The sequence below is a fragment of the Enhydra lutris genome, unplaced genomic scaffold, assembly GCF_002288905.1.
Source record: "Enhydra lutris kenyoni isolate GAN:26980312 unplaced genomic scaffold, ASM228890v2 scaffoldscaffold77, whole genome shotgun sequence".
In the NCBI taxonomy this organism is placed as follows: domain Eukaryota; kingdom Metazoa; phylum Chordata; class Mammalia; order Carnivora; family Mustelidae; genus Enhydra; species Enhydra lutris.
Window position 1 is genome coordinate 1,418,125 of NW_019154161.1, and position 15,924 is coordinate 1,434,048.

At 58.0% G+C, this 15,924-nt stretch overlaps 1 protein-coding gene across 1 annotated transcript; it reads right to left on the reverse strand.

Moving 5' to 3' along the window:
- LOC111160754 (IgLON family member 5) lies at positions 1 to 13,830 on the reverse strand. The gene is made up of 8 exons (XM_022524086.1): positions 13,752 to 13,830; positions 5,977 to 6,055; positions 5,066 to 5,298; positions 3,610 to 3,729; positions 2,107 to 2,241; positions 1,828 to 1,948; positions 1,129 to 1,283; positions 1 to 99 (listed from the first exon to the last, which is right to left on the reverse strand). Exons 1-8 carry the CDS (start codon positions 13,828 to 13,830, stop codon positions 11 to 13), a joined length of 1,011 nt encoding a protein of 336 aa, XP_022379794.1. The 3' UTR covers positions 1 to 10.
- Positions 13,831 to 15,924: the final 2,094 nt, after the last annotated feature.

A 15,924-nucleotide genomic window follows, 5' to 3' on the forward strand; every position in this document is an offset into this window, starting at 1 on the left:
TGGGTTCTTCCTACATCCTCCACCACAGCCAGCCCAGGGCGGAGAGGAGGGTCAGGGGCCCCGGGGGCCTCGGGGCTGAGTTCTCCAGGGATCCTGGGCCTGGGGAAGGAGAGAGCGTCACGGGGGTGGCCTGGGAAGGGGAGACCCCGTGTGTGTCTCGCTGTTCCCTGTGTCCGCCCTGTCTCTGAGGGTGTCTTTGAGCCTCCCTCTCTAGGGGCTTTCTTGGGGCCTTTGCTCAGTGTGCCTGCTCTCCCACTCTGATCTGAGTCTCAGCATCTCGCCGAACATGGCTTCTCTCTGCCGCTCAGTCCCTCTCTCTCTCAGCCCCCGTCTTTCTCAGATCTTCACGTCGTGGAGGTCCATCCAGTACGGATACTATCCAGTACGGCTACGAAGCATCTGGCAGTCAGCGCGCCGGACACGGGACCCTTGGCTTGTCTCCCTAGACTGGCTACGGCCCCCACTTCAATACTTTACTACTACGTTCCCCTTCACCCGTCTACTCGAGCCAACCCCTGCGATTGCCTCGACTCCACTTCCTGCTTCCCTCTGCCTTCGAAACATCTCCCCGCCACAGCGACTTTGCGCCACCGCTCCTGGCCTGGGTTACCGCGGTCGCCCCTTCCCTGGTCCCTCGGCCTTCATCTTGCGCCCCCTACAGGCTATTCCTCAAACATAGGTCAGTGACTCTCTAGAACCGTCAACCCCTTGGTCAGTCCCTTGCTTAGCAGCCTCCAGGGGCCTCACCCCGCAATAGAATAAAATCCAAAATACTCTCCATGGCCCATGAGACTTTGCCTCTCCTTCCCTCTTTAGCCTGAGGCTCCACGGTGATCACTCTGCTCAGGTCACGCTAGCCTTCTTGCTGTGCCTTTGCGTACCTACAGCCTTCCCTCCGCCTGCAAAGCTCTTCCCGCAGATCTCCGCGGGGCTGGCTGCTTCTTACCATTCGAGTCTCAGTTCCGCCCCCTAGTGGGCCCTCAATGAATCGACATCCACTGAAGGGATGCGTCTCTCAGTCACGTTGCTTGGGTCTCAGCTGGGGTCACTTTCCCAAGTTCGCGGTCAGTCTGGGGGCAGTCCCGGCCTCGCCCCCCGCCCGACCCCGCCCCTCCCGATCGGACGCACGCAGGAGGCGCATGGAAGCGCTGGACGTTCCCAGCCGGTTGGCGGCGCGACACGTGTAGTTGCCGTAATGCCGGGCGCTCACGTTGGCGAAGAGAAGCATCGAGCGGGTGCGCTCCGTCTGCACCTTCAGGCCCTCGGCTGCACCGCTGATCAGCCTGCCGGGGATCTGGGTCAGGGATCGGGCCGTGGGACCCTGGCGTGGGACCCCCTCGGGGTGCAGATCCCACTCCACCCCCCTGACTCTCATCGTCCCCGATTTCCCAGAAACCCCTCATTCTGCCCCCTACCTCAAAGACCCCTAGCTTCGGGCTCTAGCTCCCCATGGGTCCCCGGACCACTCGCACAGGCACCCCTCTCCAGGCACCCCTACCCCTCAGGGTCACTGGACTCTCCCAGTGTGTGCCCCCAATCTCTACATTCTCCCAGACCCTGCTGGACCTCAACCCCAATGGTCCTCTGAAGCTTCCTCGCCATATCGTGAGCATCGACCCCCAAACTTCCCTGAACAGCCGGAAGAGACAAGTTTCCAAATTCATATCGTGGGGCCCAAGGTTTCAGTAAGCTCCCCGAGACCTCCCTGGGGCCCAGAGGACCCCATCCCCTAGAAGCTGGATCCCCAGTTCTCGGGATCTAGGGCTTGGCTACCTTCCCCCCACCCCCACCCCCAGCCCGCAGCGCACTCCAGGGTGCTGTCCTCACAGTCTGTCATCCTTGTACCACTGGAAGTCCGCAGGGGGCACGGCCATGGCTTCACAGCGTAGGAGGGCAGCCCGGCCCAGGGCCGTGCGGGCACTGGTCACATCCGTGATGGTTGGAGGATCTGGCCAGGGGCAAGAGTCAGTGAATTCTCCTAGCGAGGTGAGGTCTAAGGGGTTCTGTCCCCATGCCCCTCCTCCCTCCTTCCCAGGCACTTCCCGTGCTCCTCCCCAGGGACCCAGGGCCTGCCCCCCTTTCATGAGCAGTGCCAAGGGGGCTCACAGTTGACTGTGACCAGCACGCGGCGGCTGTCAGGCACCGAGTTGACGCCGTTGTGAGTCACACACTCATATTCCCCGGCCTGGCCTCGCTGGATGTCAGAAATCTCCAGGATCTCGCCCTCCGAGGTGAAGCCGTCTGTGCGGGGAGGGAATGGGAGGGGGCGGGGCCGGACACAAACACTTAACACGGGACAACACGGGCACAACACGGACACACATCAGCGGGGCAGGCACCGCAGGGCCTGGAGTGCCCGGGTCAGTGTGAGCCAGGAGGGGTTTGCAGGGGTTTGCGGCAGGGGTGTGGATCCCCGCCTGAGATCTCCTGCTAGGGGTGGGGCAAGGAATGAGGGTCAGGATCCTGGTAACTAGAACCCAATGCGGAGAGTCCTAGAATTTGGGGATGCAACCGATCCAGGGATCTGGGAGTTCACCATTAAGATCACGAGGCTCACAGAACCCAGTGGGGGGGATCCCAGGATCTTGGAGCTCAAAAAGATCCAGATAATACAGAACCAAGGAGGGGGTGGTCCAGAGTTCTGGGAGCTTATTCTTGGGTTCAGGGAATCAGGATCAAGTAATTGGGATCAGTAATTCAGACATCTCGGGGCTCATGACACATCACCAGGCTCGGAAGACCCTTTGGGACAAAGGGCATCTAGGGATCCAGGATCTCAAGCCCAGGACTGTGGGGCTCAGATGACCTGGTGCGAAAGGATCCAGGATCTGAGACTGAGTTATTGGGTTCTGGGGTCTCGGGGATAGAGTGATTGGCACCATTGCTCTCTAAAGACCCAGTGACTGAGGCTCTAGGGATCTGGGGGGTGGGGGTGGAGATCCAGGCACATGAGGTGCTGCATATCATGTTCAGGTACCATGGGGCTATGTTTTGGGGGGGAGCCTAGAGTAGTGGTTCTCAGCTCCATCACCAGAATCACTTGAGGCGCTTGTTAAAACAGACTGGTGGTGGTGGCGGTGGGTGAGGGAGATTCTAATTCGGCCTGCAATGGGTCCAGAAGGGGTATTTCTGGCAAGCTCCCGGTGATGCCGATGCTGCTGGTCTGGGGACCACAGCCTGAGAACGGCTGGGCTAGAGCATCTGGCAGAGGAGATGTAGTGAAATGACCAGGAGATGGGAACAGAGGCAGGGGCCACTGGTTATAACCTGACTTAGGGTTAGTGGTAGGGACTGAGGACCCAGAATTAAGTTAGCCGGTGGGGAAGACACCAGGGCTACTGGGGTGGGGACAGGGAGCAGGCTTGGGTCCAGCAAGTGAATTAGAGACAGTGGTTTAGCCCTGCAGGTGCTGAAGGCTCTGAGGCTCTGGGGGCTGCTGGCGACATAACAGGGTCAGTGGGGAAGGGGGAAAGCAGGTCTTGACAAGGTTTGGGGGAAGGAGGGATGGAAGAAAGGGGGAGTCTGGGAATCTAGCTAGGGATAAGGGGGATCGAGGGGCCCAGATTGCGGAGTAGGGACAGGGGTTTTGGGCCAGGGTGGGGTCCTCACCTCGGAGCTGCCTCCAGGTGACTGTGGGCTCCGGCCGTCCCACGGCCAGGCAAAGCAGGTTCACACTGCCCCCCTCGTTCACTGTCACAGGCGAGGAGATGTTCACGATGCGGGCAGGGACTGCAGGCCAGAAGGGGAGAGGTCAGCGAGAGGCCGAATATGGCCTCCAAGGACCCAAGAGCCCTGGCCCCTAGACCCTCCTCCCTTAGACCCAGGGGTTCAGCCAACATTCTCTCCATCTTTCTGAGGATTCCTCTGTGTTGCTCCCTTGACTCTGGGTCTGGCTCCTTGTCTAACTGCTGGTCTCTCTTTCCTGTTCGTTTGCAGTCTCTGTCTCTCTTTCTCTCTCCCTCTTCATCCCAACTTGGTTTCTCTGCCTTCTGGTCGAAACTCCTCCCACCTTATCTCTGTCTACTTTTATTTATTAATTGTTATTATTCTTATTTGAGACAATTTATTTCTATAACAAATACTCATATGGTGCTTCTGGCATGGTAACACGGTTCTCAGTGTTTTACACAAATTAGTTCATTAAACCTTCACCACCCTGCTACCCCCTGGGGTAGATGCCGTTATAGTCATCAATTCTAACACATATGGCTGTTTCTCCCACCCACTGGAACCTTATTCCAATCAGGAGGGCCTGCCAACATAGGATGCCGGAGTTTAATTGGCGGAGTTATTTCTCTTTCCTTTTTTGGCAGAGCATAAAATAAAGATGCCCCTTCCAGCTGACCATGTCTTGGATCTGATGCATGACAGAGCCATCCCATTTTACAGATGAGGAGTCCGAGGCCGCCCGGCTTGCTCAGGGTTCCTCAGCAGCTGGGTGGTCTGGCTTCTGAGTCGGGGCTTGTCATGGGCCCCCTGGGCTGTCTCTGTCTCTGGGTCCCTGTCTCCCCAACTGCTCCCTGCCCTCCTGAGCTCCCCTGTTGATCTCTCTGTCTCCTGCCCACCTTTCCTCTGAATTCTGGGGCATCTAGCCACACGGGACCTGCTCTGCACACCCGACTCATTTTTTCCCCCGACTCCTTCAGCACTGCCCCCAGCTGAAGGTCTCAGCTCAGATGTTATGTCTGGGAAGCCGCCTCCTTAGAAAGTCAGCTTCAAAAGGGCAGGGAGAACCCGCTTGGCTCCTTCTCCAACCCCCACGCCTAGAGCAATGCCAGCACATAGTAGGTGCTCAGTAAACAGAGTTGAGGGGAGCCGGTCTTCCCTGAGCATCCCCTCACCCCTGCAGCTCTCCTGCCCTAGAAGCTGTCATGCTGAGAGGTCACTTTCTGGGTGGCTGTCCCTCCTTCCGCTTGGCTGAAATCTGCGAGGGCAGGGTGTGTGTCTGCCTCCCACACCATGTATCCCCAGGATCGGGGATCAGACAATTGGCAAGGATGTGAAGATTCCCTCTCCCCTGTGCCCTCCGTCCCCTCTGCCACCCAAGGCCCAGCCGAGGGCTCACCGTGGACGATGAGGTAGACCTGAGTGGTGTACGGCTGGTGGCGGGTCTGGAAGGAGCAGGTGTAGAGGCCCTCGTCGCCGAGCCCCACCTGGGTGATGAGGATGGAGAACTCCTCGGGCGTGTTAATGAGCAGCCGCACCCGTGGGTCACTGGTCCAGCGGTCATTGCCCGCGTACAGGATGTTGGAGCGGTTCAGCCAGGCCACACGGGTCACATGCTCGTCAATGAAGCAGCTTCAGGGAGGACAAGGGTGGAGGGTTCTTCTCTCCCCCACCCCAGAAGGCCCTCCAGGTTCCGCCATCGTAGAGGCTCAGAGGTGGGGAGAGGAAGGCTCACTGCATCACCAGTTCCCACTGAAGCCCTGTGTGGGAGAAGTGACTGGGCCCACTTTACAGGTGGGTAAAGTGAGTCTCGAGTTTGAACCCAAGTGTGCAACGGAAGGTAGCTGATGGTTACTGAGTGAATATTGTGTGCTAGAGACTAGAAAAGTATCTGGAGCACTCTGGGAGAGATAGGCAGAGATGCAGAGATGAGGGAGAGAGACCCAGGGAGAGGGGGACAGAGACCCAGAGCGAGGGCAGACCCAGTGTAGGGAGCAGCACTGAGCCGGGGGAATAAGCCTGGCTCCCATTTGTTAAGTGGTCACAGTGTGCCGTGCTCTCCGAACTTGGAATGTGTGTACAAAATCTTGAATCCCCATGGCAGCCCTCATAGTGGTTATCATCCCTCCACCCATTTCACGGATGGGGACACTGAGGCCCAGGCACAGAACCACCAGGCCCAGTGTCCATGCCCCTAACCACCTCTCCTGACTGACAGGGACCAGGCTGTCCGTGCAAGTCAGGATTGTCTTCTGAGGAAGGCGACAGAGCAGGACTGGGTGATTTCAGAGTCCCTGAGATCAGAGGTACCTGAGGGTGGCGTTGTCACCTTCGCACACTGTGTAGTTGTCCGCGGGAGAGCTGAACTCCAGGCTCTGGGACAGCAGCCCTGTGGACAGGAGGGATAGCTCAACGGGGACTAGACACGTCTGCACCCACAGACATTTCCCACACCCCATGGCAAACACAGTCATCGATGTTTCCAGAGACGCGCTGCAGACGCACTCGGAGCAAACACACGCAGCCTGTCCCTTTCCGCAAGCTCGCGCTGACTCAGACAGACTGGGACACACAGGCCTACATGCCTCCAAAGACACTGAGACCACATCCTAATCACGGCACACAGACACGCACGTGCACACACACACGTACACATATTCACAGAGGCCATGCCCAGAGGCACACCCATGTACATACGCAGATACACAATCGCATAAATGTGTATGCAGACATGCACACACCTGTCCACACAGATGCTCACATATTCACAGTGTACACACACACACACACGCTCAAAGTTCAAGGACACACGGAGCCATATATAGACTCACACAGGTGCACATACAGACACACAGATGTACACGTACACAGGCACCTACACATTCAGGCTCATGGTGCACACACACACAGATCCATGTACGCATAGCAATTCAGAAACACAGGGAAATACACAGTCACCCACACGTGTATGCAGACCTACGGACACAGAAATGCGAACACGTGCTCCCAAGCACAGGCGCGTGCGTGTCTCCACTCAGACACGCAGCTATCGCGGATGCACAGATTCGCCCTTGGGCCCTGTGCACAGCCACAAGGACGCGACTCAGACACACCCGCCTGCCCGTGCTTACGGGGCACACCTGTGGGCACACACCCACGCCAGCCCGCACCCTCCAGCACAGCTCATGGGCACCATCGCCCGGCAGAGCCCACACCCCCACCTATTCATGTCTGTGGACCGTGGCCAGTGGGCTGGACCAGGGCCAGGGAGTGGGGGCTGGGCACACAGAGGCGGAGGCGGATGGAGCCACACCGGGCGGGGGAGAGGAGGCTGGATGACCTTGGATGCCTGGGGAAGGAGGGCTCGGCATGGGGCTGCCCTGCCCCCGCCCTCGCATGAGGAGCTAATTAATCTAATGAATTAATTGCCCGTGCCGCCCCAATGACTCCCATGGGCCCTCTCCATCAGCAGCCCCTCAGGACTGGGCTGGGGCAGAGCCAGTGTGGAGGGCTCCCCAGGTCCTGGGGTTTGGGGTGGGCCCTGCAGCCCCTCACCGTGACCAGAGTCACTTCTGGATGCAGGGAAGGGGCCTGCCTGCACCCGAGCTGTGCAGAGTGGACAAGGCCACACACAGCCCTGGTCACAGCAGGAGACGGCCGGTAGACAGACATGCACGGAGACAGACACATCACCGGGGCCCAGGGAAGACACCCAGAGCCCAGACTGGGCCAGGAAACAGTCTGACACTCCAACATCCAGAGGGCAATGGGGCCTGCTCGAGGGCCCAGGGTACACACACTCCTGCTGACACACAGCCCGGGACCCATGCCCAGCAGAAGGTCACCCCACTGTACACAGACAGACCCACACTCTCGCACTGACACCAACAGCCCCACACGCAGGTGGGGTTGTCTAATGCAACCGGTTACAGCCCCATCTGGGGGGCCATTGCTGGCTCTCTCGCTCCCTCTCTCTCTCTCTCACACACACACACATACACACTAGCCTCATCACTCACGCTGACACTACCAGCCGAAGGGCCATGCTCACCACCCCCCGCCCCTGCACTCTGGAAAGTCGTGCAGAAAGCTACAGTGTGCGAGGAAACGGTTACCCTGTCACAGCCTCTCAAATACAAAGGAGCCACCCTGGGCCAAGAATCGGGTGCAGGCAGTCACGCTGTCACCGACGATCAGATCACACACACACACCTCCGCACACACATATGCCACAGGACCTGTCATACTCCTGCTCACACACTCCCAGACCCGGGCTTCTCCACTTGGGCCCCACTGACGTTTGAGGCCGGATGCTTCTCCCCTGTGGGGACTGTCTTGTCCCCACCAGGGACTGTGGGGACTCCATACCGCTATCCCTGGGATCTACCCATTGGATGCCAGTAGCTCCCCCCCTTCACAGTGGTGATGATCACAACTGCTTCTGGACATTGCCCGATGATGCCCCGTAGGGGGCAAAATCCCCCCTCCTCCTCCGGTGACAGCCACTGTCCAAGGTTACAGGAGGCCTAGCGGTGAAGACGGAGCTGTCCAAGGTCCCCCAGGCTTCAGGGGCCCAGGGCTCCCGAGTTAAGCCCTGGGCTACACCAGCTGCCGCTGGCGCGAGCAAGGCCCGCAGACACAGGCGGACCTCAATCCTGTGTCCTGGCAGACAGAAATACAGACACACACTCCTTCCAGAGGGATCTTCCTAACATTCAGAGCTGCCTCCGCTGCTCCCGTGGCTCCCTACTGCCCCCAGGACAAAACTCAGCCCCCCTCAACCTGGGTCCGAGACCCTGGAGTCACTCTCCTGCTTTGTCTCCCCTAGCGCGTGTGTGTGACCCAGCTTCACATTCCCCACTTTTCTCCTGGTCCCTCTGTCCCACCACTTATGACAAAAATGCTTCTCCTTCTCCAAGGGTCTATTATAACGAGGCCTCTCCTAGGAGAGACAGCGCATATGAGCTCCTGCCCTGCTCCCAGGGGACCCTGGATCCGAGTCATCTGCTTCCCCCACCTGCTCCTGCAGGGCAGAGCCTGGCTCAGACCATCTGTGTCCCCAGCATGCCCAGCTCCAGGCTCAGCTGAGGACAGTCCCAGGAGATAAGAGATGAAGGAATCCATGTCTCAGGCAGGTCTTGGATTCTTGGTCCCTGTGTCATGAGTCTGCATGCCTATCTCACACAATTCCCAGATTCCAGGATCAGGACCCTCCTCCCTGCTGTGTGACCTTGAGCAAGTCCCTTCTCTTTCCTGGGCTTTGGTAAGTGGAGGTAGGGGTTGGGTTAGTCATTCCACACCCACTCAGTCCCTGAGCACTGCTCTTCCCTCTGTGTCGGTCCTGTTCACCCCGGATCCTATCTGAGCCTGCATCCCTCACCAGATGGGAGCCCCTCAGGGAGAGGCCTGGGTCTGATCCACCTCCAGGGTTCCGGCATTGCTGGCTCTGGGCCTGGCCCACAGGAGGCCTCGGAAGATGTTTAGTGTAAAAATAAATAAGCCGGTGCACATGAGATCCACTCTTTAGGAATTCTGCTTGGAAAACTCTCCCTTAATTCTGGGAAGCCCTCCTTACCCCCTCTAAGCCTGGTCTGTATTCCCACAGTGCCTGGACTACCTCCATTAAAGCTCACATCACACCATGGTGGCCATCTGTTGTCTGTTTCCCCCTTCAGACTAGAAGTTTCTTGAGGGCAGAGCCTGGGTCTAACTCAGGTCTGTATCCTCAGCATCTCCGAGCATATGGCCTGACCCTGGAAGGCCTTGGGAAATACCTGTTGAAAGAGTAAATGTAAAGAGATACGTACAGCATGTGTCTCCAACTCTTGAACTGCTATTCATCCTTCAAGACCCAAACTCAAATGCCCCCTCCTCCAGGAGGGCCTCCCTGACTGCTCAAGACAGAGAGTCTCAACCCTTTCTACTGGATACCCTCTGACTCAGCTGGGACAGTGTTCAGGGGTACCTCCCCAGCCCGAATCTTGGCTGTGACCCCAGAGCTGGGTTTAGCTCAGAACAGGGAAGTGTTTGCAGGAAGAATGAATGGTCCTGAGAGACTGGATAAGAAAGCCGGGAGGAATCTGTGCTAAGAGAACGAATGTCTGCCCCACCATTTCCTGTCTGGGTGAGCCCTAGACAGTCTGAGCCTCAGTTTCCCCATCTATAAAAAGGAAAAAAAAACCAACAGTCATTCCCTCTGAGGGTTTTGTGGGGCATTCCATGAGAACATGCAAGCAAAATGTTTAGCTCAGCGCTTAGCATGCAGGAATGGTCCAATAAATGCTAACTGTTCTTAACAGCACCTTCTTTTTTAAGAAACATCTATTGCTATTCATGGTTCGGTGTCAGTCCCCCGGGGGTGGGGGGGGAGGACCCGTTGCTCTGTGCCCTGCACCCACCAGAGTTGAGTCGGCGACTCATGTCTGGTTACCCTGTCAGTATCTGCTCTGACACCACCACGCCCACATAACCGGGCCACTGAAAGAACAGACTGGGTACCCGGGCTGCCGGGGTTCGAGCCCCCGCACCGCCAGTTACTTGCACAAATTCCTTCACCTCCCTGGGACTCAAGTTTCCCCCTGTGTAAGTGGGGATGATCATTGTGCCTCCTGCATGGCGCTGCGGGTGGTGGGGAGGATGACAAGAGGTCACCCAAGCAACAGGTTCAATGCAGAGCCTGCTAGCTGAGTGCCTGCCCACAGCCCCCACGTGTGCTGGCTGATGGGATGATGGTGCGGCAGGTGCTCCAGCTGGTCTGGGGGGGCCAGTGGTGACTGGAAGGACCACTCGGGTCTCTGCCAGTCTGCACTAGTAGCCTTCATACCCCTTGATAAGTCAAGCGATGAAGGTCACATGTAGGTGAGTTTCCTCCCCTTAAGTGAGAAAGAGATTTCTAACAGATGGAGGGCCTCTGGTTGGAGATAAGCACCTCCTGCTACCCCTCAAAGGGGGAACTTTGGTGAAGCTGGGACTCTCCAGTGGGGGGAAGCTTGCATTCCACAGTTCTGGAACCCACTGATGGGAAGCCAAGGTCCACAAGGTTGGGTGACTTGTGGCGGTCACTCAGGGAGCTGTAGCAGAAGTGAGGCTGGACCCAGGGAGGGGTGGGGGATGCATTGGGAGGGGGTGTGGCTCTGGCAGGGAAGAGCTGGTGAGAAGGGGCTGGAACCCCCAGATCTCCCTTCCTCTCTGCTGACCTCCAAGTGTAGGGGCCTTCCCAGGACAGATGTCTGGACTCCCTGAGCCAAGAACCCTGGAACTTTCCATTATATGTTGGCTGCTCCTTTCTGCTGGTTCCCACCGCAGGACCTTTGCCTCCACTGTTCCCTTGGGATCTTTTAAAGGCCGACTTCTCTCTGAACTCTGCTCCCTGCAGCTCAGACAGAGCTCTCTCAACCACCAGAGCTCCCATGGTCATCCCTGAAATCACTCTTAATTTCTTTACACTACCCTTCGTCACTCTCTGAGATTACCTGTTTACTTATTTGCTTGTTTTTAGGTTTTGATCTCTCTCCATCCCACTAAGATTGAGGGCTCCTTGACTTCATCTGGCTTGCTCACTGTCACGTATATACACATCCCCAGAGCCCAGAACAGAGACTCTGTGCTCAAATATCCAGTCCGGATAGACCGGGTGCCCAGAGGACCATGGACAGTGGCCAGCACGCCCCGTTCTGCCTGCCCTACTCCGTCCAGCACCCCTCACCGGCTGGAAGTGAATATATGTATGTGTGAGTGTGAGTGTTGGCATAAAGAATTTAGAAAAGAAACTAAAGATAGAACCATATCTCTGGATGCCGGGGAGCTTAAGTTAAGTGGGGAAAAAAAAAAAGCCAGTTGCGGAGAAATGGGCTTATTTTGTTTCTGTCTCAGGGAAAACATCAGCCAACAAACCAACACCTAACATGTGTTCAACTCTGCGTGTCTGACTTCGAGTGAGGGAAGCCGTGACCTGGGCTTTCTCAAGAGTGCAGGGAGTGCGTGTCGGAGGGGCGGGGCCAGGACAAGGTGGGGTTTGCTCTAGTACATACTTGTAGAGGATGTATGTGTGTGCTCACTTGCATGCATTCCTTCTGGAATGTGAAAAAGAGCAAATGAATTGGTGAGGAGAGGAAATGCAATTTTGTGTATGCCTCCCCCCACACCCAGCTTTTTCTCAGAGCGCCCCAGCTGTTAGTGGGTGGGGCTGCTTGCTGCCACTTAGATCTGTCTCAGACCACCCCCCAACGCCTCTTGCCCCCCAGTCTCTGATGGGGAACCCAAGGCCTGGCAGTGGGAGAGGACTTGGTCCTAGGTCACAGACTGCCTCCTGGCTCCAAGAAGCTCCCAGCCCAGGATGTGTGTACAACAGCAATTTCTGGGATCTGGAAGATTCAAAGTAGAAAGTGGGAAGTTATCTTGAGACTGAAGGAAAAGAAGGGGTGGTGAAGGGAGAGGGGAAGAAGGATGGGGGTCATGAGGTTATGAGGAGCACAGAAAGGAGAAGACAAGGGACAAGGAAAGGACAAGGACAAAAAATGGGAGGTGTCAGTGACTGAGATGGGACGTGATTTTTCCAGGAGTGAAAGGATCGAGGAACGAGGGGGCCGGGAAGAGACAGGTGCGTGTGTGTGACGATGAGAAGCAGGGCCCAAGGCAGGGAGGGCAGATGTGAAATTGTACTGAGGACAGCAAGGATGGAGAAACAGACACCCAGAGACAGAGACAAGAAGGATGTCCCCCAGAGTTAGGGAGCCTCTGGAAATGACCTAAAAAGACGAGTGACAGAGGCAGAGAGACGCAGACAGAGCGTCAGACGGTGATTCAGACAGGTCAGGCTGGAGGAACATTCGAACCTGCTCCAACCCACTGAGGCTCCAGTCAGCTGAGGCCCTGGGGCTGGGGGGTCCTGCGTGCGGGGCCCGGTTTGTGTGACTGTGGGTGTCTGCAGGCGCAGCTCTGTGCGAGACCTGGTGTGTGTGGGTGGGAGACTGAGAGTGGCTGCCTCCTTGAGACTGTTGAGGTCTCTAGGTTGTCCCTGACTGCGTGTCCCTGACTGTGATCCTTGGTTCAAGGCAGGGCCTGGGGGAATCCTCCAGAAGCTCTGAGTTAACCCTGATCCCTGCCTCCCGCCTTCTTGCTCCGGCCTCCTCTCCGCAGGGGCACATCCTGGACCATCCCTGGCTGCCAGCCCCCTGGGGAGCCACAGGGTCCCAGCAGCCACCCACATCCTCTCCAGAGACCGCCCAGCTCGCCCCTCCCCACTCCACACACCAGCCCCCAGCCCCACTCCTCCCCACTTTCAGCAGGGCTGAGATTAACCCACTGACCCCAGGTCAACCCTTCCCTTCCCTCCCTTCCCAATCTGCCCCTCTCTCATCCTCAGGCCCCCCTCTGAACCCTGCTACTCAGCCAGAGCTTCCTGCGTCTGAGTCCCCAGCCCAGCGCCCCAACTTCCTGGATCACCAGCTCCATCCCCTACATAACTGCAACCTCCCAAACGCCGGCACTTTCTCCCCACCTCGATGACCCGGCTGGGAGGCCAGAGCCCCTCTTCTTTTCCTGGCCCTGGGAAGGTCTGTGGATACCCCTGCCACCTTCTTTTACAGACCCTGGGAAGACACCATCCCCCCACCTTTGCCCAGAAATGCCCACCCCAGCCCTCAGGCCAGGACCCCCTCAGGGACTGTCTTCACTCAGAGATGAAGACCCCCGACGGGGCATCCCCTTCCCCTCCACACCCCAACTCAGTTCAGAGAGCCTGCCCAAGCACCCTTACTTTAGCGTTTGATCCCTCTCCCTGATCAGGAGCCGCAGACTCCCGCCCCCAGGCCGGGATCAGGTGTCCGCGACCCTCTCGCCGGCCGGGAGAAGCCGACCTCCGCCCCTAGGCCCAGGCTTCAGCCCCGGGACGCGGAACCCTGCCCCCGGGGCACGAATCTGGGAGTCCCCTTCCCAGCCAGGGGGTGCAGCCCCCGCCCCCGGGCCCAGACCTCAGCGTTCGGGGGGCCTCCTCTTCCCCGCCTGGGATGCAGCCCCCCACCCCCAATCCCCGCTCGGGACCCCGGCGTCCAGGCCGAGCCCCCCCGCCCCCGACGCTGCGGTACCTCGGCTGATGACGGCCAGGCCGGCCAGGGCGGCGGCGGCGAGAAGCCGGAGCCGGGCCCCGGGCGCAGGGGGGGGCATCGCGGCAGCGGCGGCGCGAAGGGGGAGGGGAAAGGGGGGGCCGGTCCGGGGCGCGCAAGGCCGGGGGGAGAGGGGGAGGGGGAGGGGGACCCCGCCTGCGGCTGCACCGGCCCGGGGGGCGGCGGGGGCGGGGGGAGGGGGCTGGGGGGGCGCGACGAGGCGGCCGGAGCTGCTGCAGACCCGGGGAGGGGGGCGGTGCTGACGGGCAGGAAGGCCGACCAATCAGGGGAGGCGGGGGGCCGGGGAGGCGGGGCCGAGGGGGGGTTGCTTGTTGGAGGGAGAGGCCTTTGTTACTGCGGCCCGGCCCCTACCCCCTCCCGCCCCGGGCGTCCCCACGTCTTCCCATCTCGAATCCCCAGAACCCCGGGTCGGGGATTCTTCTTGAGCCCACCTCCTTTCTGCTTCAGGTCCCGATATCATCCTCCCTCAGACCCAGGAGTCTGGTCCCCAAGCCCTTCCTCCCACAGACCCAGGAGTTCAGGACCCCAGCCCCTCCTCCCTCAGACCCAAGAGTCCGGGCCCCCAGCCCCTCTTTCTTTAGACCCAGGAGTCCAGACCCCCAGCCCCTCCTCCCTCAGACTCAGGAGTCCAGTCCCAGCTCCTCCTCCCTCAGACCCGGGAGTCCAGCCCCCAGCCCCTCTTCTCTCAGACCCAGGATTCTAGGATCCCAGTTCCTTTTCTTGTGGGCACAGTTCTTCTTGTGGGACACGGTTCAGTTTCTCTACTTTCAGGAATAACATTGACTTTTGGGGTAAATTCCCTTTTCTCTCTTTACTCCAGTCCTCCTCCTCAGGATAACAGAGGGAATGGGGCAGGAGTGGGGACCTGGTCGTGGGAGTGGGGACCTGGTCGTGGGAGTGGGGAGGAGATGGTGAGGTGCAGAAAATCTAGACTCCCCATTCTTTCACTTACTTGGCTGTGTGACCTTAGACAAGTCTCATCTCTTCCCAGAACCTCTGTGCCTGCCTTGCAAGAGGGAATCATTTCTATTTCCCAAGGTTATTGGAAACAGAAGAGATCCTTGGGAAATTGCTGGCTCTGCCCAGCATCCCAAAAACCCGTGGTTAGTTCTTTCCTCCTGGTCCCACCAGGCACACACTTACTAGGTGATGTGGGAAACAGAGGCAGAAGAAAGTGTATTAAGTTTCCTTACTGTCTGCAGCCCATTGACAAGTCCTTGAATGGGGCAGAGTGACATTCCTCTAGGAACTCAGCTGCCTTGATGTTGATACTCTGCTAAGGGCAAAAGGCAATCTTAGCCCGGGCCCCAGGATCCTGTAAGTCTACTTTGACATATAAAAATTCCTTTGGAAGCTTCCTTTATCTCCACCCCCTCAAGAGACATGTTGACAAGCTCCTCCAAACATATGACCCACCTGCATACATCTGAAGGGTCTCATGACCTAGTTTTTATTAAACAGTAATAAATAAATGACCTTTTCCTAACAATAGCTAACCCCCTTCAGGATCCCGGAAACCTCATTTCCAAAATACCTGGGAGCCTTACACTATCCCTAACTGGCTCCCAAATTGAACGTATGTAACGGGCCAGTCCTCATGACCCCAGTGGAGCTCTTTCTGCCCATGGGTCCTGTCCCTGTGCTTTAATAAAACTACTTTTTTGCACCAAAGATGTCTCAAGAATTCTTTCTTGGCCATCACTTCAAGCCTTAACGTCTTTCCTACGTCACTTAGTAAGGTCCTCCCTCCGGGCCTGCCAGGTGAGGTGTCCCTGTCCCTGTCCCCTGCATTGGCCTCTGAAGCAACATAAGTCTCAGCTTCCACCATGTCCTGGCAGGTGCTTCCAGGCAGGAGCTTCTGAAGTCCTCCCCACAGGGGCTGTTGTACTTCACAAACACATCCATCCTCCCCCGCCTCCCCCCAACCCAGTACGTCTGCAAGAGCAGCCTGCTCTGCTTTTAAAATGGGTCTCTACTCTGTCCACCCCTCCCTGTCCTGGGTAATCTCACTGGTCTGAGCTGCCACCATTGCCCCCTGTAGGACTGCTCTGACTACAGCAGCCAGTGTCCCGGTCCACCCTCCACCTTCAGATCCACAACCACTGAACACATAAACCAGCCGATGCCCCTCCCC

Excerpts from the sequence above, each read along its gene's own strand:
- LOC111160754 (XM_022524086.1), bottom strand. The coding sequence starts at position 13,830 with ATGCCCCCCCCTGCGCCCGGGGCCCGGCTCCGGCTTCTCGCCGCCGCC. Across the intron at positions 3,730-5,065 it reads GGTCTACCTCATCGTCCACG|TCCCTGCCCGCATCGTGAAC; the intron begins GTGAGCCCTCGG and ends TCTGGCCTGCAG. Across the intron at positions 2,242-3,609 it reads CACCTGGAGGCAGCTCCGAG|ACGGCTTCACCTCGGAGGGC; the intron begins GTGAGGACCCCA and ends CTCCCCGCACAG.